We start from the raw sequence: 26,244 nt of genomic DNA on the forward strand, positions 1-26,244 counted from the left end.
TGAACAGAATGAGCCTGTTAGATGTAGTTATCAGATGACATGGTGTCATACCCTGGGTTGTTCTGAACAGAATGAGCCTGTTAGATGTACAGTTACCAGATGACATGGTGTCACACCCTGGGTTGTTCTGAACAGAATGAGCCTGTTAGATGTAGTTATCAGATGACATGGTGTCATACCCTGGGTTGTTCTGAACAGAATGAGCTTGTTAGATGTACAGTTACCAGATGACATGGTGTCATACCCTGGGTTGTTCTGAACAGAATGAGCCTGTTAGATGTACAGTTATCAGATGACGGTGTCATACCCTGGGTTGTTCTGTACAGAATGAGCCTGTTAGATGTACAGTTACCAGATGATGGTGTCATACCCTGGGTTGTTCTGAACAGAATGAGCCTGTTAGATGTATAGTTATCAGATGACGGTGTCATACCCTGGGTTGTTCTGTACAGAATGAGCCTGTTAGATGTACAGTTATCAGATGACGGTGTCATACCCTGGGTTGTTCTGAACAGAATGAGCCTGTTAGATGTACAGTTATCAGATGACATGGTGTCATACCCTGGGTTGTTCTGAACAGAATGAGCCTATGTGTGCCCATTGTGAATCAAATTAGACGCGGCACACACATCTGAATGGACTCATGACTCCTTTTAATGCGCACTACAATTATAATCTGTTTCCCTGAATTGCATTGTGAAAGCCTAACACTGTAATGTCATATTTTATAATTTAGCTAATCATGTTGACAATAGAAAAGGCTTTTCAAACAACAACAGTGATTGTGTGAAGATGGGGATGCAGGCTTGTGTTGCAAACAAAACATCTACAAGTTTGCTCGTTCCACTTCCTCAACGGAGAGCTAGGAGAGCTCCAAAAAGCACCTTATAGTTGAAGACTCTTGATTGTGGCCACTTGGAGACACTAGTTAGTCCTCTCAGTCAGACCCGTGTCATTTGTTTTGTCTTATATTGCACCTACCCCACATTTTCCAGGTATATTTTTATCATATACTGAATGTATCCAGAGTGTGTTCAGATGCATTTCCTTATCAACAAAGGCGGTCAAAATTACAGTAAATGTAAAATGCACATAAAATCAACAGTGTGATGTTTGGCGTCTTGTCAGGTGAACTGTTGTGTCCTCTCACCTTTGTTCTAATTATTTCCACATAATCTCAAAACTGTTCCCTTTCAATTGCCACCATGGTTGTGAATATGCTTTTTATATTTCTTCTGTAAGAAACATTTCAATTTAGCCATATTCATGCAGGCCAATTCCCACGGGTGTAAAGGGTTAACCCTTTCAGTTGTTTCTGTTTTAACCCTGTAACCATGTGGAATTAACCCCGTAACCATGCGGAATTAACCCTGTAACCACGCGGAATTAACCCTGTAACCACATGGAATTAACCCTGTAACCACGCGGAATTAACCCTGTAACCACGCGGAATTAACCCTGTAACCACGCGGAATTAACCCTGTAACCTCGCGGAATTAACCGTGTAACCACGCGGAATTAACCCTGTAACCACGCGGAATTAATATGTCAAAAATAGACGTTCATCCATGATAAAGTTGAATTTCAAAGGGAAACTATGAGATCCACCCACACACACATGCACAAACGCACACACACACACACACGCACAAAAACGTGCACACACACTCACACACACACAGGAAGTAGTCTGGGGTGAAGGGAAACCATAATGTGTACACACAAACAAACCCATGTACACACACAGCAGAGAGGCTGAGCAGCGGAAATGTGTGTTGTGAGAGGATGTGATTATTAAGTCAGTGACATTTAAGCCAGAGGAGATGTATTACTTGCAATGACATGTTTTAAATGAGATGTTACACATGAAATGCTGCCCGAAAGGTAAACAGTTTCACTCAGCTATTTATTCTGAATGAGTAAACACAGGAAAGCAGCATTAGACGCTAGCATACACATCACACAACCGTACATACACAGATGTTACACACACACACACACACACACACACACACACACACACACACACACACACACACACACACACACACACACACACACACCGAACAGATGGTGTCAGTCACAGAGTCTTCAAGCTAGCCCACTCTCCAATATTAACATTGTGTTAGTGAAGGCTTCCAAATAGAACGTGATACTCCACAACGAGAGATGGACTATCAAAGGCAATTCTCCCCCTCTCCCTGTCCACTAACAACTGGGGAGGAATGAAGCAGCTGTGTGTGTGTGTGTGTGTGTGTGTGTGTGTGTGTGTGTGTGTGTGTGTGTGTGTGTGTGTGTGTGTGTGTGTGTGTGTGTGTGTGTGTGTGTGTGTGTGTGTGTGTGTATTGTCCCCATCAGAGTGTGATTAATAATGCGCCCAGACCACCTTTATCATCGTAACATCATAGGCGGTCTGCTTTCCTTAGCTGCAGAGCCAACTCTGTCAGAGGGAGGAGAGAATGTTGGAGGAGGGAGGGAGGAGAGAAGGAGGGATGAGAGAAGGAAGGAGGGAGGAGAGAGGGAGGGAGGGAGGGAGGAGGGAAGGAGGAGAGAAGTAGGTAGGGGAGAGAGGGAAAAAGGAGAGAGGGAGGGAGGAGAGAGAGGGAGGAGAGAGGGAGTGAGGTAAAGTTAAAAAAGAAGAGAGACAAGGGGAAAGAGAGAGAGTTTGTGTGGGGAGGGGAGAAGAGTAATTGGAAAAAGGAGAGATGAGGAGGAGAGGATGAAGTATAGATGAGAGGAAGGGCAGTGTGCTAAGTGCTGTCTAAGTCCCATGTACAAGGCAGAGAGGTTTTCAATTAAAAATCGACCTCTTCTCAGGTCCAGACATAGCAAAGGTTAGGTAGAGAATGAAAGTCTCTTTCATTCTGCTTCTACACCTGCATTGCTTGCTGTTTGGGGTTTTAGGCTGGGTTTCTGTACAGCACTTCGAGATATTAGCTGATGTACGAAGGGCTATATAAATAAATTTGATTTGATTTGAAAAAATACATTTGATTTGATTTGATTTTCAGTGTTGAGTTAGGGTCAGCAACCTGAAGTTAGAGTCAGCTTGCCCCAGATCCACCCCTCAGCCAACTGCTCTAACGACATTCACACGAATTGCTCTGAGGCATGGTCAGACAGTTGTTAGCAGACAAATCAAAGAGGAATTCGGACCTGAGCCTATGTGTGCATTAGTGTGTGTGTGTGTGTGAGTGTGTGTGCAAGCTTGTGTGTGTGTGCGTGTGTAGTTGTATGTGTATGTGCGTGTGTGTCCAGGGTTGGGGATTAACGGATTACAAACTGTAATCTGTTACGTTACCAGATAAAAAATTGTAATCAGATTACCAGTAACTTTTGAAAAACTAGATGATAACTTCTTGGATTACTTTGAAATTCAGAAAGATTGTTTTCGAAAAAATACTTAATGACACCTTTCTGTTTTCTCAATGACATTCAATTAAGCATTGAAAAAAGGTGCAAGTTTAAGTTTGTTCTGCCTGAGTGAGTCTGACCACATCAGAGACCACTATGATGACACACAAATGTGTTTGATGGATCGCGGGAAAAGAGCAGGAATAGGCTTTTGTATCCTACAGTCCAGCCCATGTCTTCCAATGATATAACTGCTGTCGGCATCAAAGATTATACGACCAACTTGATTAAACGCTTGGAGGTAAGGACGACAGGGGCGTTGTAGTCTATGGGCCTATTATTGATATCTGCATAGCAATGATATGCATCACACTGCTGCTCTCTCAATTATATGGTTGTGGATGACTTATCACAAATGTATAGGTGTATTATACCCCCAAAATGATTGAATTTAAGAAGTCTAGGCTAAGCTGCCTATCAATCACTGTTTATGCGACCCGTGGACAGCCAGTGAGAAGTGTGCTCTTGCAGCTGCATAGAGTGGATCCCAACCTGTGGAATAATAGTTTGAGGGAGGTCCTCCGCAGATACTGTCGAAAACAAGTTTAATTTATGAAGACCATGAGTGGGCTTTGATTGCTCAATCTAATTCGTACCGATAAAATAACAATTCCAAAGGCCTAATGAACATATGCTTAAACTTGTACACTTTTGAAAGACTTCAACAGCTGCAAATTATGGAGATATCAAAGTTTCACGAATATAAATCTTATTTGAAATTAATTTAGTGTTCTAGTTCTTAATTCTGTGGTATCATCAACAAAAATGTAAACAATAGACCTATCCATAGTATGTATTATAGAATTCATTATTTCACGTTAAGCAAATAGCACATTTTGGTAGAATTGGAAGAATGCCATTCCATTAGAGCAGCATTTATATTTCTACCATGTTTTGAAGCAATGAGCCCAATCAGCTCTCCATGACAACAACCTAAACAACATAGCAGACTAATATGTCCTATGTTTTGGGGTTATATTGAGGTAAAACAAATAGACTAATATGTCCTATGTTTTGGGGTTATATTGAGGTAAAACAAATAGACTAATATACAGTATATTTCCAGATTATTGTCCTATTCTTGATGTTCAAGGGGTATTTACCTAATTGGAAAGACTGGAAATCTGTCAAACTTTGTTTTTTAATGTACATATGTAGCCCAATAATTGTATTATCTCTATTAGAAGTAGGATGCAATGGGTTAGAAGCCTACATAACCCATAAAGTAAAATGCATTTATGGCCAATTATGTGAGCTCTAACATTGATTTATCTGGCAGTAGTTCAATTGGTAATATAAATGTTTGTTTTCTTCCAATGCCACTTAAGCAATCACAAAGTAACTGAAAGTAATCAGATTACATTACTGAGTTTGTGGTAATCAAAAAGTTACGTTACTGATTACAATTTTGGACAGGTAACTATTAACTGTAACATATTACATTTAGAGAGTAACCTACCCAACTCTGTGTGTGTCTGTTTGTGTCTGTGTATGCGTGTGCCTGTGCGTGTGTGTGTGTCTGTTCAGATGAGGGAATTAGAACATCATGACCCTGTGTGGTATGTTGTGGATCAGTGGAGTTATAAACATGCCTCTATGCACACAGCCTTATGGGGGAAAACACACGCTGTATTTTGGTATCGTTTGACATTTACAGCCTCAACTATCTCACACCTCCCTATGGACTCTGGAACCGTCTGATGTCTGAATTTTTCTTCTCTGAGTTTTCAAAATGCTAGAAGTAAATAAGGAGAAAGTACTTTTTCGCAGCACTTTCTGGCATCCAAAAGAGATGTATTTTGTCCAAGTTGGATTCTTTAGTGTGTGATACATCATGTTGTAGAGAAGTGGTGTGCATACATTTCCTGGGATGGATTTATAGACAAACCTCCTCGTTTACTAAAGCCAAATGTTAAGAACGATTGCTTGCACATTTCTGAGGGATATCTGAAGAATGTTGAAAGATCCAACCTGCGCTCATAAGCATCTAAACAAATTAATCAACATACTGTATAACATTGAGAAAATGTTAACATGACTGTCGTGTGTGCGCGTGCGCACTCACACATGCAGATGTGTGTGAGTTTTATAATTGAGGATGTTTAAGTTGTCTTCAGTGATCTTGTTGATATGAACTGAAGTGGACTTGGAGTCACATTGACTTCAATGTCCAGAACACTGTGTACTGCAGAAACGTGTTTAGGACCATGAATGTTACTTTTACTTTTAAAGTACTACTAAATCAGGGTGTGCAGAGTAAAATCCCTTCCTTTTAAAATTCTTGGGGGTGTTATGTAATGCACTGTTGTTGGTAATTGATAAATAATTGTAAAGTTTTTGAGCCACTTTCAAACCCTTTGTTTCTCTCCCTCCTTCCCTCTCTTTTTCTATCCCTCCCTCCTTCCCTCTCCCTAAAACATTTTTTTAAACGTGAAGTTTTTGAGGCACTTTCAACGGTGTACGACTGTTATTGGGGAATCAAGTCATTCTGACTAACAGCTGATTTTATCTTCCATTCCATCTGTAACTGAAGCCCTTCATCAGTCTTCCAAACACTAACGTTCTCTTCCTTGTCTTCTGTCCAATCAGGTTCCACCGTGGAGACTACCACATTGACGTGTGTATAAACGACTACCTGGACGTGTTCTGTCCCCACTATGAAGACACGGTGCCAGAGGAGCGGACGGAGCGTTACGTCCTCTACATGGTCAACTACGACGGCTACAGTACGTGTGACCACACCGCCAAGGGCTTCAAACGCTGGGAGTGTAACAGGCCTCACTCCCCCAACGGACCACTCAAGTTCTCAGAGAAGTTCCAGCTCTTCACCCCCTTCTCTCTGGGCTTCGAGTTCAGACCGGGCAGAGAGTACTACTATATCTGTGAGTATTGACGTATATCACCATATATTGTATGTGAGAGTAATAGAGAGCACTGTTATGTGTTGAAGTCATGTGTGTTGAAGTCAGTCTGATGTCAGAGTGGACGGCAGATGCAGCCCTTAACATGTTTATAATTGTATTCAGTTGCATCAGAAGAACAACCATTTCACATCCAAGTTTGCATTGGAAGAATATGTGACTCGTTTCAGGAAACTAGGCATATGTCACACGTCACTACTTCACAGGAGAGGCATTTGAACAATTATATATTTTTTATCAAAATGCATGAACCTTCCCGCTAGGCATGATTGGCTGAGATAATGGATGGGCTGGACATGCCAAGAGATGAGTTCAGATTGGTCTGCCATGTAGCAAGCTTCTGTCTATAACAATGGCTGCTCAGTATGTGTAGGTATCCTTTCTTTTTTTAAGATATCACAAATAACTGCAAAAGTGTTGCTCTCCACTTTCTGAAGGACAGGGTTTTTAAATCAGTGGAATGCCCAGTGGAAGCAGAGTATGATAGCTAAGGAGATGGAGACAATTCTGGCATTTGATTGCAAATATGCGGAGGGAGTTAAATAAAACACACAGAAGGCTGCTGTATAAAACACCTGTCTCCGGATTACATCTTCAAACTAAGGGCAACCATGCCATACGTGACAGAGAGGGAGAAGTGTTCATCCATGTTCATCCAGGTAAGAGAGTCTAGCTAGCTACATTTTTAGATATTATACATTTCAAATGTTGTCAGAAAGTCATTTTCATTGCAAGTTAAAGCGTACTGTTAGCTAGGTAGCCAACGTTAGCTGGCTGGCTCGCTAGCTGATGTTATGTGTATGATCTGTGTAGTAATATCATTCGTATCTCAGAGCCATTGGCATTGATAGTTATAGCCTAATGTTAACTAGCTAGCTATCATTGAATCTAGTTGGTTAGCTGCCTGCTGATTCATACAGGGTAGTAACGTTATGAGTTGGGATTATAGTTAATTGCTTAGCTAGCTAGCTAGCTAGCTACACGTCTAAACAAAAGACTCCACTATGCAAGGTACTATTTCTCACTACCGTTTACACCTTCTGTATCTTGAGAATATGACGAATAAATCTTGCTTTTATTTCGTATAGTATTTGTTAACCAGAGACGGTAATGTGAAGAACAACATGATCTGCACCAAAGTAAAATTAGTATAGAACGTTAGGCCAAAGAGACGATGTCCAAGTTCTACAATTCTCAGTTAGAATGCCCTGCTTTTATTTCGTCACACTCACAACCGTAAGGTATTTTCCTATAATTAGCTTGCCATTAACTTGTAAATAATGATCTTGTTGTGAGTTTATTTTCCTGTAATAATGAATAAAATTTGCTCAAGTTAAGACATTGTCAGCTATATGATGTGGTCATTATTTGAACTGGCTAGCCAGCTAATTTAACCTTTTAGTGGTCCCTGTAGCATACCAGTAGCATACAGTGGTCCCTGTAGCATACCATCAAACCGGTGTGATTAGAACGCTTATTTAGAGTGCTTATTTAGAACAGCCATTTTTGAATGACGCAACAATCAGCATTTGAGCTGGCCACACATGTTTTTTCAGAAACATTTTGCACAAACACAGTCCTTAAAAAGTAATGTCCAGAATGTGAGCAGTTTATTTGTTGATGCAATGTTCAGACATTCACAGAAGTATCTACAGCATAACACAATCATCCAAACCGGAAAAATGTTGGCTGCATTTGTCCTAGCGCTAACTGAGGAAAGATTGACGTAACACAAGCGGTCATATTTGTATAACTCTCGGCTGACATGAACTACAATATGAATTAGCTAATAGCAATTTCTATTATAATTAATCACATCACGGGCGAGCTCACCATTGATCGAAATAATTGAGTAAAACACTTTCTAGAAATCGAAAGTAATCCGACAATGGGTAGTTTCTGCGTGCCGCCATTCTTTTTTCTCTCACAGAAACTAAAGATATTAAGAGAAGACAAGATGAGTTTGGTCTGTTTATTGCATGCATGTTGAAGGGGGTGTGTCGTCTACCATCATTCACATCCCACCAATCACTTCCGGAAGTTCTCAAAAAATGAATGAACCCTTACTCACCTCATTTTGTTATAAAATCTTAGGTCCGATAGACGATTATGTGACACCCAGGATGCATTGTATGTCAACAAAAAGGGCTCCACACATAGCTGGAATTAGCTTAGCACATCATAATTTGTACAACCTTCAAAAAAGTATGCAATAATCAGAATGCATGATTTGTAAATAGTGCTTGAAAACATGTGAATAAAACAGTAAATATATCAATAATTACCACACAAAACATTTTCTGATAATGATTTATTGATGCAAGTGGCGCGTGCCGGCAGTCAATCACGTAACCTCTCACTCCCACTCTGAGCTATTCAGTGTTGTTATTTATGTATGTTTATGTATGTAGCTAGTGAGATAAGCTGTATCATTAGCAATGTCTTTCAAAAGGACACCACTCACAAATGTGGAAATTCTGGAGATTCTTTTAATTCTGACAATGAGTCTGAGTATGAAAGTCAGGAATCAGATTCTGACAGTGACAGTGAGGAGCTGCCCCCCAACCTTGTAGCCATTGAGAACCCTGAATCTGAGGACTCCTTGTCCACTGACGAAGTCCCAGGACCCTTTGAAGTTGCTGGTGGTGATGGAGGCAGACCGACAGTGGATGAAGTACAGGAATTCTGTGGTAGCTGGAAGGCCGCCAGCCATTTCACCCCTCCTGGCCCTGCTGTTTTCTTTGATGAGTCCCAGTCTGGAGTGCAACGCCCCTTACCATTTCCATCTGAGGCAAAGAGCTTCAAGTTGTTTCCGACAGCGAAGCTGGAGGGAGACATATTAGAGGAGACCAATCACTATGCCTTGGAGCTACAGGAGAAGAGAGAGCCAGGAGTGAGGGAGAAACTCGCTAAATGGGTGACAACCACAATTAGTGAAATGTATAACTTCCTGGTGACAGTCCTTCTCATGGTGATAGTAAAGAAGAACTCCCTAAGAGAGTACCGGAGCACAGATCCAATGTTTGCAACTCCCTTCTTTGCCACCCTCTTTTCCCAAGACCACTTCCTAGGTTATACAAAATAAGAAATGTTCTAACCAGCCTGACATCAGCATTTGGTCGGGTCTTTGTGCTATACAAGGACCTGTGAATTGATGAGACCCTGATGTTATGGAAAGGTAGGCTGGTGTTCCGTCAATATATTCCCTCCAAAAGGCACAGGTTTGTGGTTAAGTTCTTTGTCATGTGCGACGTGAAGACAGGATTTGTCCAGGACATTATAGTTTACACAGGGTCCACCACTGACATCCAACATTACGAGGGGCTTGGGGTGTCCGGGTCCGTGGTGATGACCATGCTGGCTCCTCATCTCAGCAAGGGACACACTTTGTATGTGGACAATTGTTACAGCAGTCCCACACTCTTCCAGCATCTGCTCTCCAACAGCACAGGGGCCTGTGGCACAGTCAGGTCGAACAGGAAGGGGATTCCAGCATTCGGATGCAGGAAGATGCAGAGAGGGCAGGTGATGTTCAAGGAGAACGGTCAACAGCTGGCAGTAAAATGACATGACAAACGAGACGTCCATGTCCTCTCCACTGTCCATACAGCAACCATGTCAGCCACAGGGAAGGTGGACCACCTGACTGGAGAGAGAAAAATCTAACCAGACTATGTGCTTGACTATAACCTCATAATGGGGGCAATGGATAAGGCGGAGATAATAAACAGCTTTGTGGAATGCACTCGGAAAAACGACCAAGATATTTTTCCATCTGATCGACACTGCCCTCAATGGCCACCAACTAACAGGTGAGATGATTACAGAACATGTTTTTTTTGTAATTGGACATACAGTTCACATACAGAAACTATTATAACATAACAAGGCACTTATGTAGCCTGGATTTGAACCAGGGTGTCTGTAGTAACGTCTCTGGCACCGAGATGCTGTGCCTTAGACCGCTGCGCCACTTGGGAGTCATAAGGCCAGGGTAGCTTCAAAATACAACACAAGCTAATACTTCTCTGACGCAATTACCATTGTTTTACAGAGCTAATAGAAGAATGTAGCTAGCTACCTAATCATTGAATATAACACCATAAAGGTTATGAAATTAGTAACGTTAGCTCACGTGTCCACGGTTATAAGGAATATACACAAATATATTATGTTCCATACAAAGAGTGAGCTACAGTAGAAACAACATGACACGACATACAGGAACTTTTATAACGTAATAAGGCACTTACTTTGATAGAAATGCACACATTTCCAAAGTTATTATTAGTAATGAAAACAACAATGACTGTGATGCGGGCAACAGACAGAAAATGTGAACACATGTGTGCAGATTCTGTTCTGACGGGAGATCAGTCTTGAACTGCACAAACAATTGGGAAGTGCTTAAAACTTCTTATGGCTGAAGTCCCGTTAACGGGATCGATATGACAACAGCCAGTCGAAGTGCAGGGCGCCAAATTCAAACAACAGAAATCTCATAATTAAAATTCCTCAGACATTCATGTGTCTTATATCATTTTAAAGGTAATCTTGTTGTTAATCCCACCAAAGTGTCCGATTTCAAATAGGCTTTTCAGCGAAAGCACTACAAACGATTATGTTAGGTCACCACAAAACCACAATAATCACAGCCATTTTTTCCAGCTAAAGATAGCTTCACAAAAACCAGAATAGAGATAAAATTAATCACTAACCTTTGATTATTTTCATCAGATGACACTCATAGGACTTCATGTTACACAATACATGCATGTTTTGTTTGATTAAATTCATAGTTACAGTATATCAAAAAATCTGAGTTTACATTGAGGCGACTAGATTCACTAGTGGCAAAAACATCAAGTGACTTTGCATAGCCACATCGTTTCAACAGAAATACTCATCATAAATATAGATGATAATACATATATACACATGGAATTATAGATATACCTCTCCTTAATGCAACCGCTGTGTCAGATTTCAAAAAAGCTTTACGGAAATATAAACCATGCAATAATCTGAGACGGAGCTCAGGTGATTAGCCAAATTAGCCACCATGTTGGACTCAAAAGAAACCAGAAAATACATGATAAATGTTTCCTTACCTTTGAGGAATTCATCAGAATGCAGTCCTAGGAATCCCAGGTCCACAATAAATGCTTGATTTGTTCGTTCATGTCCGTTATTTATGTCAAATTAGCTACTTTCGAATTGTTTACCAAAACCCTAACCAAAGTCTCAAAGCGCGACCACTATAACGTGACGAAATGTCCAAACGTTCCGTTACAGTCAGTAGAAACATGGCAAACGATGTACTGAATCAATCTTTAGAATGTTGTTAACATACATCTTGAATAACGTTCCAACCGGAGAACTACATCGACTTCAATTGAGAGATGGAACGGAGCTGCCTCTCACGTGAACGCGCGTGTTGAATGCATGGTCACCTCATGGGACCTCATACTAAATTCTGTCTCCTTCGACCCCCCTTCACATGAGAGTCATCAGACTTAGTTCTGTTGACTGCTGACATCTAGTGGAAGCCGTAGGAAGTGAAAACTCATCCATATGTCTCTGTATTTTGAATAAGAGCTTGGTTGAAAATATGGCACCCCCAGAAAAAATACAAACAGGAAGTGGAACTTCTCAGGTTTTTGCCTGCCATATGAGTTCTGTTAACTTCTTCTTAATAGGGGGGCGCTGTTTTCACTTTGGAAAAAATTGTGCCCAAATTAAACGGCCTCGTACTCTGTTCTAGATCCTACAATATGCATATTATTATTACTATTGGATAGAAAACACTCTGAAGTTTCTAAAACTGTTTGAATTATATCTGTGAGTAAAACAGAACTCATTCGGCAGCAAACTTCCATACAGGAAGTGAAAATTCTGAAAATGAGGCTTTGTGTCAGGGCCTGCCTATTCAACTGGCTTTTATTTATGGATCTGTATGCACTTCATACGCCTACCACTAGATGTCAACAGGCAGTAGAAGGTTGAATGGGGTGTCTAGCTTGATGTGAGGCCGGATAAGAGCTTTTGGAGTGACAGGTCTGCTCTTTTGTCAGTTTTCATCTGCGCGCCGGGGAACCTCACATTGTCTTCTGAAAAGCGTTCGGTATACACTACGAATTGCTCCGGCTCTGATTTTATTGGATACATATGAGAAGAACATCATAAAGTAGGATTTTCAACCGAGTTTGACCAGTTTATTCAACGTTTATTGGGAATTTTGGAATTTTTCGTTCCATGCGCCAAGATTTCTTGGACACGTGAGCTCCGCATGGCTAGCCAAAGTTGCTAATTCGACAGAAGAAATGGACATTCTAAAACCAAACAACGATTTATTGTGGACCTAGGACTCCTTGCACAAGATTCTGATGGAAGATCAGCAAAAGTAAGAGAATATTTATGATGTTATTTCGTATTTTTGTGTAATATGTTGGCTCCAACACGGCGGAGAATAGGTGAGCGCTGTCTCACAATAATGCATGCTGTATGTTGTAGTAAAGTTAAAAATCTAACACAGCGGTTGCATTAATCTACCGCTTCTCTCTCCCGGATCCGGGATCCTCCTCATCAAAAAAGCTGACTAGCATAGCCTAGCCTAACGGGACAGGGCTATCATATAATATAATTTCATGAAATCACAAGTCCAATACAGCAAATGAAAGATAAACTTCTTGTGAATCCAGCCATCATTTCCGATTTTTTAAATGTTTTACAGCGAAAACACAATATGTAATTCTATTAGCTAACCACAATAGCCAAACACACAACGGCACGTTTTCACCATGTTTCCACCGCATAGGTAGCTTTCACAAAACCGACTAAATAGAGATAAAATGAATCACTAACCTTGAACAACTTCATCAGATGACAGTATTATAACATGTTATACAATACATTTATGTTTTGTTCGAAAATGTGCATATTTGAGGTATAAATCATAGTTTTACATTGCAGCCATCATCACAAATAGCACCAAAGCAGCCAGAATAATTACAGAGAGCAACGTGAAATACCTTAATACTCATCATAAAACATTTATGAAAATACATGGTGTACAGCAAATGAAAGATAAACATCTTGTGAATCCAGCCAATATTTCCGATTTTTTACAGCGAAAACACAATATATATTTCTATTAGCTCACTACAGTAGCCAAACACACAACGCAATTTACTCCCTGCCAAAATAGCTTGCACAAAACCGACAAAATAGAGATAAAATTAATCACTAACCTTGAACAACTTCATCAGATGACAGTCTTATAACATCATGTTATACAATACATTTATGTTTTGTTCAAAAATGTGCATATTTAGAGCTGCAAATCGTGGTTATACATTGTGAATACGTAGCAACAATTCACCAAAATGTCCGGAGATATTTTGGACAGTCACCTAATCTAACCAAAGAACTCATCATAAACTTTACATAAAAATACTTGTTGTATGCAAATGAAAGATACACTGGTTCTTAACTTCTTGTCAATAGGGGGGCACTGTTAATTAACGTAAACACATTTAGCATCTCCTGACTTCCACACATAGCCTACAAGCCACTGATGCTGACCCAGGCAGTTTACTTTGGGCACGCTTTTCATCCGGACGTCAAAATACTGCTTTCTAGCCTTAAGAAGTTTTAATTTAGAGTTATTAATGTAACCTTAGTTGTTCTACAAACGTTGGGCTGTATGTTTAGATTTTTAATACATTGTAAGGCAGCATGATGTGACTCTAATGATCATTTGAAAAGATAGCTTGAAAGGCATGAGCTCTGCTTTGTTTCTTGCGTAGGCAATACACACTACATCAGTCATGCACAATTTGACAAGCACTTGATAATGCCTAGAATTTCACAGTGGCATCCCCTTTGTGTGGCCGTAATGCACACAAAAAAAATCCATGCCTTTTGCGGCCACTGGTCGGTGTGCCCTTCTCCCTGACTGCTGTGCACTCCACCATATGATCGAGTCTTTCTCACAGGCTACAAGTGAAGACAGACACATCGGGGACGCAACTGCGTGCGTCCTTGTCCAATTCCAAGGCGTATATTGAAGATGTTGGAAGAACTGTCCACATTTACTTTTCTTCAGCCAACGAGATGAGTAGGCCTAACGAACAGCAAAAGCACTAGCCTATGTCAATCTACTATCCCCCATAGTACAAAAGTTTACCTATTCTATTCTGTGCGAAAAATAAATATTTCAAACATAGTCTGAGACAGTTGTGGGATGTGATAGATCCCAAATTAATACAACCACTAGCATCAAAAATACTTTTTTAAACATTGTGCCTGACGTGACAGATCAGAACTTTTAGCTTGAAATGTTGATAAACTATTAGGCTATTTCTTCACATTATACGCGCAGCAATGCGCACATGGTAGTAGGCTATATGCGCAAATGTTTCATTAGCAGAAAACACCATTATCAAAAGTGACCGCAAATGCAATTATGCACGTAATGCTTTTATTATAAAACTGCATTTTTATGGTGAAAATTATCTTCCCCAAACTTGAAAAGTCGCAAAAAATTGCATTGTTTCTTATGCTGGGCATCATTCACAAGTGATAATATGTAATTCATAAGTGATAGGCTAATATTGTCACCCATCCGACTATTCTTAATTTAATCTTGTCTTCACATATACTAAATAATATATGTGTGAAATTGGTTTTGATTTAGAATGGACCATTATCATGCACCTGTATGGAAACAGGGGCAACAGGGGCAGAAAAAAAGACATGGCATCTATTTACTTAAATAGCGAAAGGAGGATGCTTTTCCCTGTGGTTTATGTTCATGCCATGCAGGTAGGCTAAACTCCTGTTGGAAATATAAGCATTGTGATTAATAAAAGAAAAGAAAAAAAATGTATATAGTAGGCCTAGCCTATAGAAAGCTGGTCCTCCTCTTTTTAGTACAGGCCGTCACTCTGTTTTCCTGGTCAAATGCACAGCCTATTGAAATGTTGCGCAACATGAGCTCATGGGCTCTCATTAAGTGTTTGATTATATTTTTGAATACATTTGCAATGATGTCAGAGTGATTAGAGGGACAATAGAGTACTGAGTACCAGGCAGTTAGCAAGTTTTGTAGGCTACTAATAACCATCAGCAGCATCAGAGCTTGGAGAAGCCTAATTACCGTGACTAAATGGTCATGAGGAATTTGACTGCCTTCTTGACTCGTGACCACTGTTGTGGCGGTAATACGGTCAACGCAACAGCCCTAGTGAAGACAAAGAAGAGCTCTCCAGTACGTGTACCAAAATGTTCAAGGGCCATTTTCTCAAAAATGGGGTTACAAGTTTAACAACATTCAAAGCAGAATTACTTTCCCATTGTTCCTCAACTATAGTGTATGATATACAATATTCTAGCTCTGAGTCTCTACTTTTATCCAATGTAAAAAAACAAAATTTCAATTTTACTACATAAGACCGAATCGAGCCAGTCGGTCACATAGGATATTTCAAATTGATCCAGTTGTTTGGAAGTCTTGGCAAAGCGAGTCATTCAAAAACAACACACTACAGTATTCTCCAGAACTCTTAGACTGACCATCTTCTCTTTGGGCCTTGTAGGATATATCCTCTATCTCAGTCCATTTTCTGCATGGTTACACAGAACACACGGGAAATGTGGTGTGTGTTTGTGCGTATGTTTGGGAGAGAACAGCCTGTAACAGCCCCGACCATAACCCCATGTTTTTACAACCTTACCTCTGCTCCTTCAGAGCGGTATTGAGATGATTAGAGGAGACACTAGCAGACTCACGTTTCACTGCAGCTTATCATTTAGAACATATCACTCCTGGAATGTTCTTCCCTAAAAAGGGAATGGGATCCTCTGGGACGCCGAATAAGACAGCGAGGACATTAGAAGTCCTCCCACTGCAGAATAGTACCCCATATTTTATAAAGAATGACAGAGAGAGAGAGTGGTCCCTCTTCATGTTACAATGTGAGGTTAAACAGCCCGGAGGTGCTGGTGTTGCCTGTTTCATGTCTGTGGCAGTGGAGAGGAGTGTGTGTCAGAGTGTGTGAGAGTTCATCTGAATCTGCCACCCGAGGGAAATCAGTTTTATCAAAGCTGGGTGATAGTGTCCCTTTGCTTCTGCTGCAATATGCTTCTGGTTAGTCTCATTGGCTCACTGTTGTGTCTGAAACCACATACTCTGACACCAATGTATCTGTTGATGGAGTGACTTGCATTTCACTTCAGTCTATTGTTTTTGTACTGTATGAGTTGATTCTGTATGGGTTCAACATTTGTGTGTGGTTAGAGTATACTGTATGAGTTGATCCTCTCTCTCAACTCTATATCTGACATGATACAGGTGTCTCCATTTTATTTGTATTTATTTTATTGAACCTTTATTTAACTAAGTAAGTCAGTTAAGAACAAATTCTTATTTACAATGACGGCCAAACCCGGATGACGCTGGGCCAATTGTGCGCCGCACTATGGGACTCCCAATCACGGCCGGTTGTGATACAGCCTGGAATCGAACCAAATCAAGCAAATACAATGTTATTAGTGACATGCGCCGAATACAACAGGTGTAGACCTTACAGTGAAATGCTTACTTACAATCCCTTAACTAACAATGCAGTTAAAAAATGTTGGGATAAGAATAAGAAAAAAAAGTAACAAGTAATTAAAGAACAGCAGTAAAATAACAGTAGCGAGACTATATACAGGGGGTACCGGTACAGAGTCAATGTGCGGGGGCACCGGTTAGTTGAGGTAATATGTACATGCAGGTGGAGTTATTAAAGTTACTATGCATATATGATAACAGAGAGTAGCAGCGGTGTAAAAGAGGGGGAGAGGAAGGGGGGGTAATACCAATAGTCTGGGTAGCCATTTGATTAGGTGCTCAGGAGTGTTATGGCTTGGGAGTAGAAGCTGTTAAGAAGCCTCTTTGACCTAGACTTGGCGCTCCGGTACCGCTTGCCGTGCAGTAGCAGAAAGAATAGTCTATGACTAGAGTGGCTGGAGTCTTTTACAATTTTTAGTGCCTTCCTCTGACACCACCTGGTACAGAGGTCCTGTATGGCAGGAAGCTTGGCCCCAGTGCTGTACTGGGCTGTTCTTACTACCCTCTGTAGTGCCTTGCGGTCGGAGGCCGAGCAGTTGCCATACCAGGCAGTGATGCAACCAGTCAGGTTGCTCTTGATGGTGCAGCTGTAGAACCTTTTGAGGATCTGAGGACCCATGCCAATTCTTTTCAGTCTCCTGAGGGGGAATAGGTTTGTTCTTCTTCTTCACGACTGTTTTGGTGTGCTTGGACCATGTTAGTTTGTTGGTGACGTGGACACCAAGGAACTTGAAGCTCCCAACCTGCTCCACCGCATCCCCGTCGATGAGAATGGGGGCGTGTTCGATTCTATTTTTCCTGTAGTTAACACATTTCTCCTTTGTCTTGATCACGTTTAGGGAGAGGTTGTTGTCCTGGCACCACCCGGCCAGGTCTCTGACCTCCTCCCTATATGCTGTCTCATCGTTGTTGATGATAAGGCCTACCACTGTTGTGTCATTGGAAAACTTAATGATGGTGTTGGCGTCGTGCCTGGCTGTGCAGTCATGAGTGAACAGGAAGTGCTGGAGGGGACTGATCATGCACCCCTGAGGGGCCCCTGTGTTGAGGATCAGCGTGGCAGATGTGTCGTTACCTACCCTTACCACCTGGGGGCGGATCATCAGCAAGTCCAGGATCCAGTTGCAGAGGGAGGTGTTTAGTTCCAGGGTCCTTAGCTTATTGATGAGCTTTGAGGGCACTATGGTGTTGAACGCTGAGCTGTAGTCAATGAACAGCATTCTGACATAAGTGTTCCTTTTGTCCAGGTGAGAAAGGGCAGTGTGGAGTGCAATAGAGATTGCATCCTCTGTGGATCTGTTGGTGCGGTATGCAAAATAGAGTGGGCCTAGTGTTTCTGGGATAATGGTGTTGATGTGAGCCATGACCAGCCTTTCAAAGCACTTCATGGAGAGAGATGTGAGTGCTATGGTTCGGTAGTCATTTAGGCAGGTTGCCTTAGTGTTCTTGGACACAGGCACTATGGTGGTCTGCTTAAAACATGTTGGTATTACAGACTCGGACAGGGAGAGGTTGAAAATGTCAGTGAAGACTCTTGCCAGTTGGTCAGCGCATGCTCGCAGTACAAGTCCTGGTAATCCGTCTGGCCCTTTGGCCTTGTGAATGTTGACCTGTTTAAAAGTCTTACTCACATCTGCTGCATAGAGTGTGATTACACAGTCTTCCGGAGCAGCTGGTGCTCTCATGCATGTTTCAGTGTTATTTGCCTCGATGCGAGTATAGAAGGAGTTTAGCTCGTCTGGTAGGCTTGTGTCACTGGGCAGCTCTCAGCTGTGCTTCCCTTTGTAGTCTGTAATGGTTTGCAAGCCCTGCCACATCCAACAAGCATCAAAGCCAGTGTAGTATGATTTGAACTTAGTCCTGTATTGACACTTTGCCTGTTTGATGGTTCGTCGGAGGACATAGCGGGATTTCTTATAATCTTCTGGGTTAGAGTCCCGCTTCTTGAAAGTGGCAGTTCTAGCCTTTAGCTCTGTGCGGATGTTGCCTGTAATCCATGGCTTCTGGTTGGGGTATGTACGTACAGTTACTGTGGGGATGACATCATCGATGCACTTATTGAGGAATCCTGGAACATATTCCAGTCTGTGATAGCAAAACAGTCCTGTGGCGTAGCATCTGCTTCATCTGACCACTTTTTTATTGATCTAGTCACTTGTGCTTCCTGTTTAAATTGTTGCTCGTAAGCAGGAATCAGGAGGACAGAATTATGGTCAGATTTGCCAAATGGAGGGTAAGTGAGAGCTTTTTATGCGTCTTTGTGTGTGGAGTAAAGGTGGTCCAGATTTTTTTTTCCCCTCTGGTTGCACATTTAACATGCTGATAGACATTTGGTAAACAGATTTAATTTTCCCTTCATTGAAGTCCCCGGCCACTCTGAGCGTCACCTCTGGGTGAACGTTTTCTTGTTTGCTTATGGTGGATTACAGCTCATTCAATGCTGTCTTAGTGCCAGCCTCTGACTGTGGTGGTATGTAAACAGCTACGACAAATACAGATGAAAACTCTCTAGGTAGCCAGCCAACCAGGGACGTCTCTCTCTCCTTTATTCTAGCCACCTGTTTCTTTCTTTCCTCCCGATTCAGTCAAGGTGGAGTGAATGGAATACAAAACTTCCAAACCTCCTGAATGATGGCCATTGTCAGCATGACACTAACCAATGTTTGAGCCAGCTAATTGGTTAGGCACAGTGCTTGCCAAAAACTCTTGCCTAAATAACGACCTGCCTGTTTATGGTAGTTGTCATTGGCCTCGACCAGCTGCCATTCTTATATATTGTTCTTATGTCTCATATGCCTTTTAAATGACAGTGTTATTAAGCCTAATGACAGTGGGTCAGAAGTTTCTTAGGAGAGTTTTCAGTTACAGACTGCTTGCCTTGTCAGCCCTGATAGAGATGAAGATCACAGGAGAAACGGCTGAAGGGAGAGGGAAGGAAAAAGGGTCTTCAAAGTTGGAGGTTGACAGTGGCGTTGCGTGGGTAAAATCACTGGGGAAGCCAAGCCCCCCCCCCCCCCCCCCCCAAAAAAAATGCCATATTACAACCTATGTGTTGTGATAATTGGGTTGTTTTCTCTATAACCTGTTAGTTCATATGCCTTGGCACCGTCATATATAGGCCTAAGGCTGAGACAATAAGAAGACACATTGGCAGAGTAAATTCAACCACACCTTTGTTTCATCACAAAACTGGCGGGCAACATCTGTCCAGTGAAGTCAACAAAGCATATTGCATGTTACAAACATGACCTACAGTGGCAAGACAATGTATGTGAACCCTTTGGAATTACCTGGATTTCTGCATAAATTTGTCATATAATTTGATCTGATCTTCATCTAAATCACAACAATAGACAAACACAGTCTGCTTAATCTAAAAACACACAAAAAAGTATACGTTTTTATGTCTTTGTTGAACACACCGTGTAAACATGCACAGTGCAGGGTGGGAAAAGTATGTGAACCCTTGGATTTAATAACTGGTTGACCCTCCTTTGGCAGCAATATTCTCAACCAAACATTTTCTATAGTTGTGGATCAGACCTGCACAACGGTCAGGAGGAATTTTGGACCATTCCTCTTTACAAAACAGTTTCAGTTCAGCAATATTCCTGGGATGTCTGGTGTGAACCGTTCTCGAGGTCATGCCACAGCATCTCAATCGGGTTGAGGTCAGGACTTTGACTGGGCCACTACAGAAGGCGTATTTGGACAGCAGTGACTTCTTCCGTGGTGTCCTCCCATGAACACCATTCTTGTTTAGAGTTTTACATATCGTAGACTCGTCAACAGAGATGTTAGCATGTTCCAGAGATTTATGTAAGTCTTTAGCTGACACTCTAGGATTCTTCTTAACCTCATTGAGCCTTCCTGCGCTGTGCTCTTGCAGTCGTCTTTACAGGACGGCCACTCCTAGGGAGAGTAGCAACAGTGCTGCACTTTCTCAATTTATAGAACATTTGTCTTACCGTGGACTGATGAACATCAAGTCTGTTAGAGATACTTTTGTAAACCTATCCAGCTTTATGCTAGTCAACAATTCTTAATCTTAGGTCTTCTTAGATCTCTTTTGTTCGTGGCATGGTTCACATCAGGCAATACTTCATGTGAATAGCAAAATCATATTTTGTGAGTGTTTTTTATATTGCAGGGCAGCTCTAGCCAGCATCTCCAATCTCGTGTCATTGATTGGACTCTAGGTTAGCTGACTCCTGACTCCAATTAGCTTTTGGAGAAGTCACATACTTATTCCAGGCTACACTGTGAATATCTAAAATATGTATTCAACATAGACAATATATTTTAAAAAATGGCTTCAGAAGAAATGGCAGCAGTTTTCCGGGCGCCCTACCAATTGTGTTATTATGTGGGGGTTTTTCACGTTTTTTGTAACTTATTACAAAAAAGAGCTTCTGGATATCAGGACAGTGATCACTCACCTCGGATTTGACAAATAATTTTTCTAAAACAAGGAGGACGCACAAGACATTCTCCAAACACCCCACAGGGCCAACATCCCCGTTATTTGCATGAGGAAGCGACGCAGGTACAGAGGACAAAGAGCCGGATGCCTTGTCAGGTCCCGGAGAAGACGAGTGGAGAAGCTGCCGTTACCGTCAATATTACTCGCCAACGTGCAATCAATGGACAATAAATTAGACGAGGTACGATCACGAATATCCTACCAATGGGACATCAAAAACTGTAGTATCCTATGTTCCACGGAATCGTGGCTGAATGACGACATGGATATTCAGCTAGCGGGATATACGCTGCACCGGCAAGATAGAACAGCACACTCCGGTAAGACGAGGTGGGGCGGTCTAAGGAAGTCTCTAGATTTTTCTCGCCTGAAGTAGAGTATATTGTGATAAATTGCAGGCCACACTACTTGCCTAGAGAGTTTTCAGCTATACTTTTCGTGGCTGTTTATTTACCACCACTGACAGATGCTGGCACTAAGACCACACTCAGTCAGCTGTATAAGGAAATAAGCAAACAGGAAACCACTCACCTAGAGGCGGCGCGCCTAGTGGCCGAACACTTCAATGCAGGGAAACTGAAATCAGTTCTACCACATTTCTATCAACATGTTAAATGTGCAACCAGAGGGGAAAAAATCTTAGATCACCTGTACTCCACACACAGAGACGCGTACAAAGCTCTCCCTCGCCCTCCATTTGGTAAATCCGACCACAACTCTATCCTCCCGATTCCTGCTTACAGCAAAAATCAAAGCAGGAAGCACTAGTGACTCGGTCTATGAAAAGTGGTCAGATGAAGCAAATGCTAAACTACAGGACTGTTTTGCTATCACAGACTGGAACATGTTACGGGATTCTTCCAATGGCATTGAGGAGTACACCACATCAGTCACTGGCTTTATCAATAAGTGCATCGAGGACGTCGTCCCCACAGTGACTGTACGTACATACCCCTACCAGAAGCCATGGTTTACAGGCAACATTCGCACAGAGCTAAAGGGTAGAGCTGCCTCTTTCAAGGTGCGGGACTCTAACCCGGAAGCTTACAAGGAATCCTGCTATGCCCTGCGACGAACCATCAAACAGGCAAAGCGTCAGCACAGGGCTAAGATTGAATCATACTACACCGGCTCCGACGCTCGTCTTATGTGGCAGGGCTTGCAAACTATTACAGACTACAAAGGGAAGCACAGCTGCGAGCTGCCCAGTGACACGAGCCAACCAGATGAGCTAAATCAATTCTATGCTCACTTCGAGGCAAGCAACACTGAGGCATGAATGAGCGCATCAGCTGTTCCGGACGACTGTGTGATCACGCTCTCCGTAGCCGACGTGAGTAAGCCCTTTAAACAGGTCAACATACACAAGGCTGCGGAGCCAGATGGATTACCAGGACGTGTGCTCAGGGCATGTGCTGACCAACTGGCAAGTGTCTTCACTGACATTTTCAACATGTCCCTGATTGAGTCTGTAATACCAACATGTTTCAAGCAGACCACCATAGTCCCTGTGCCCAAGAACACAAAGGCAACATGCCTAAATGACTACAGACCTGTAGCACTCACGTCCATAGCCATGAAGTGCTTTGAAAGGTTGGTAATGTCTCACATCAACACCATTATCCCAGAAACCCTAGACGCACTCCAATTTGCATACCGCCCAAACAGATCCACAGATGATGCAATCTCTATTGCACTCCACACTGCCCTTTCCCACCTGGACAAAATGAACACTTATGTGAGAGTGCTATTCATTGACTACAGCTCATTGTTCAACACCATAGTACCCTCAAAGCTCATCACTAAGCTAAGGATCCTGGGACTAAACACCTCCCTCTGCAACTGGATCCTGGACTTCCTGATGGGCGCCCCAGGTGGTGAGGGTAGGTAGCAACACATCTGCCACGCTGATCCTCAACACTGGAGCTCCCCAGGGGTGCGTGCTCAGTCCCCTCCTGTACTCCCTGTTCATCCACGACTGCATGGCCAGGCATGAGTCCAACACCATCATTAAGTTTACAGACGACACACAAGTGGTAGGCCTGATCACCGACAATGAAGAGACAGCTTATAGGGAGGAGGTCAGAGACCTGGTCGGGTGGTGCCAGAATAACAACCTATCCCTCAACGTAACCAAGACTAAGGAGATGATTGTGGACTACAGGAAAAGGATGACCAAGTCAGCCCCCATTCTCTTCGATGGGGCTGTAGTGGAGCAGGTTGAGAGCTTCAAGTTCCTTGGTGTCCACATGAACAACAAACTAGAATGGTCCGAACACACCAAGACAGTCGTGAAGAGGGCACGACAAAGCCTATTCCACCTCAGGAAACGAAAAAGATTTTGCATGGGTCCTGAGATCCTCAAAAGGTTTTGCAGCTGAAACATCGAGAGCATCTGACTGGCACGTTCTCTGACCGCAATGCACTACAGAGGGTGGTGCGTATGGCTCAGTACATCACCGGGGCTAAGCTGCCTGCCATCCAGGTCCTCTACACTAGGCGGTGTCAGAGGAAGGCCTTAAAAATGTCAAAGACCCCAGCCACCCCAGTCATAGACTGTTCTCTCTACTACCGCATGGCAAGCGATACCGGAGTGCCAAGTCTAGGATTCTCAACAGTTTTTACCCCCAAGCCATAAGACTCCTCAACAGGTTATCAAATGGGTACCCGGACTATTTGCATTGTGTGCCCCCCCCCCTCCCCCTCACTTTTACTATACATTCATGTACATACTACCTCAATTGGGCCGACCAACCAGTGCTCCCGCACATTGGCTAACCAGGCTATCTGCATTGTGTCCCGCCACCCACCACCCTCCAACCCCTCTTTTACGCACGCTACTGTTACTCTCTGTTCATCATATATGCGTAGTCACTTTAACCATATCTACATATACATACTACCTCAATCGGCCTGACTAACCGGTGTCTGTATGTAGCCTCGCTACTTTTATAGCCTCGCTACTGTATATAGCTTGTCTTTTTACTGTTTTTTTATTTCTTTACTTACCTATTGTTCACTTAATACCTTTTTTGCACTATTGGTTAGAGCCTGTAAGTAAGCATTTCACTGTAAGGTCTACACCTGCTGTATTCGGCGCACGTGACAAATAAACTTTGATTTGATTAAAATACAATAATTTGTGTGTTATTAGTTTAAGCACACTATGTTTGTCTATTGTTGTGACTTAGAAGAAGATCAAATCACATTTCTTGACCAATTTTTGCAGAAATCCAGGTAATTCCAAAGGGTTCACATACTTTTCTTTGCAACTGTACAGCATGGTCAACCAAGTTAATGTTTCCATTATTTTCAAACTACTAAACAACTATTGATTTAGAACCACAGATAGTTACGCAAGTCACAAAAAAATCCGGAGCTGCTTCCACTATTCCAGCACCATTTCAACTTTAACATGTCAACATCATCAAATCCCCTATGCTTAGTCTAATACAGTGACAACTACAAGATACCAAAAACAATTTAGTCCAATCAATGTTAGCTAAATATGATGTGGCTGTCCATGGTTCTGATTTGTGTGTGTGTGTGTGTGTGTGTGTGTGTGTGTGTGTGTGTGTGTGTGTGTGTGTGTGTGTGTGTGTGTGTGTGTGTGTGTGTGTGTGTGTGTGTGTGTGTGTGTGTGTGTGTGTGTGTGTGTGTGTGTGTGTGTGTGTGTGTGTGAGTGCGTTCGTGCAAGTAGAAACAACATGTTGAGAAATGACAATGCCTTCCTACTCTCTTTCATGTTGCCTAAACAGTCTATCACTCTGTCATACAGTACACACTTGTATTTGTTGTTGTCCTTGGCTACCTGAGCGAGTCTAACTTCCTTTTGTGGGCAACATTAGCTAGTTAACATTAGCCTTCTACAGCTAGCTACATATTGAACTTCCATCATCTTAGTCCAGGGGCACAATGAATGCATTTATGGTTGGATCAGAATTACCATTATAATCACTGGCCAGTACAGAGAATTAAATAAAAAGTCAAAATCCCTATCTCCATCCATGGCTAATTTAGGAAAGCGCCAATTTTAGCTAGTTAGCTAGTCACCTAACGACAACAACAGAACGAGATGCAACAATTCAAGTTGTGTCTGTCAATTACGTATTTTTCTCAATGTGATGTGATAGGAGTGAAGATAAATCCAAACTGTCTTCCGTGCGCCAGGACCATTCACAGCTGAACTCAGTTTAGCTCAACACCGATTGGCTATTATTTTATACTTTTTTTAATCAAGGGAGGCCAAACACTCGCTGGCGTCCCTTGCATTCAATGCTACAGGTGGCAACAATGTCATAGTCTTTTTGACCAGACAGCATCAGAGATATGGCCTACGCATACAGAGACAGAGGGTGGCTGTTTCGCTTGCTCTGATGCTTTCTCTGGTGAGAAGCCTTCAGCCTCTTGCAAATTGAGGGAAAATGATCAAAACACAGAGGGACGAAATATACATTGTTTTATATGTTTTTTATTGTTAAATTTTTTGGGGAAGCCTGGCTGCCCTTGGCATCCATGAATACACACCACTGAAGTTAGATGAAGCTCAGGGAAAGGTTAGACACGAGGAGCTCCACCCAATCTGTCAATTCTTTCCGTGTGCTCATCAGCAGCAGCAACACCTTCATCATAGTCTTTATTTCCAACCTTTTTCCTGCTGAAAGATTCCTGACCAGAGGGTTAAATTAAATTACACTCCAACTGATAGGTTGTCCACAGTACACATCCATTCTGCTATACAACAGCATATTGCTTTAGTGGCCTGCGGTGTCGTTGCTCTCTAAGTGATTCCAGCTTCTCTGGCCACT

The 26,244-nt window shown here is 42.2% G+C and overlaps 1 protein-coding gene across 2 annotated transcripts in view; it reads left to right on the forward strand.

Moving 5' to 3' along the window:
* Positions 1 to 26,244, forward strand: part of LOC139545063 (ephrin-A5-like) — a 224,852-nt gene that overhangs the window by 169,900 nt on the left and 28,708 nt on the right. For both annotated transcript variants that reach the window (XM_071352439.1, XM_071352440.1), the window contains exon 2: positions 6,004 to 6,296. In XM_071352439.1, coding sequence (XP_071208540.1) covers positions 6,004 to 6,296 — 293 coding nt within the window. The remainder of the gene's footprint in view (positions 1 to 6,003; positions 6,297 to 26,244) is intronic.

Source organism: Salvelinus alpinus, chromosome 19 (assembly GCF_045679555.1).
Source record: "Salvelinus alpinus chromosome 19, SLU_Salpinus.1, whole genome shotgun sequence".
Taxonomy (NCBI): domain Eukaryota; kingdom Metazoa; phylum Chordata; class Actinopteri; order Salmoniformes; family Salmonidae; genus Salvelinus; species Salvelinus alpinus.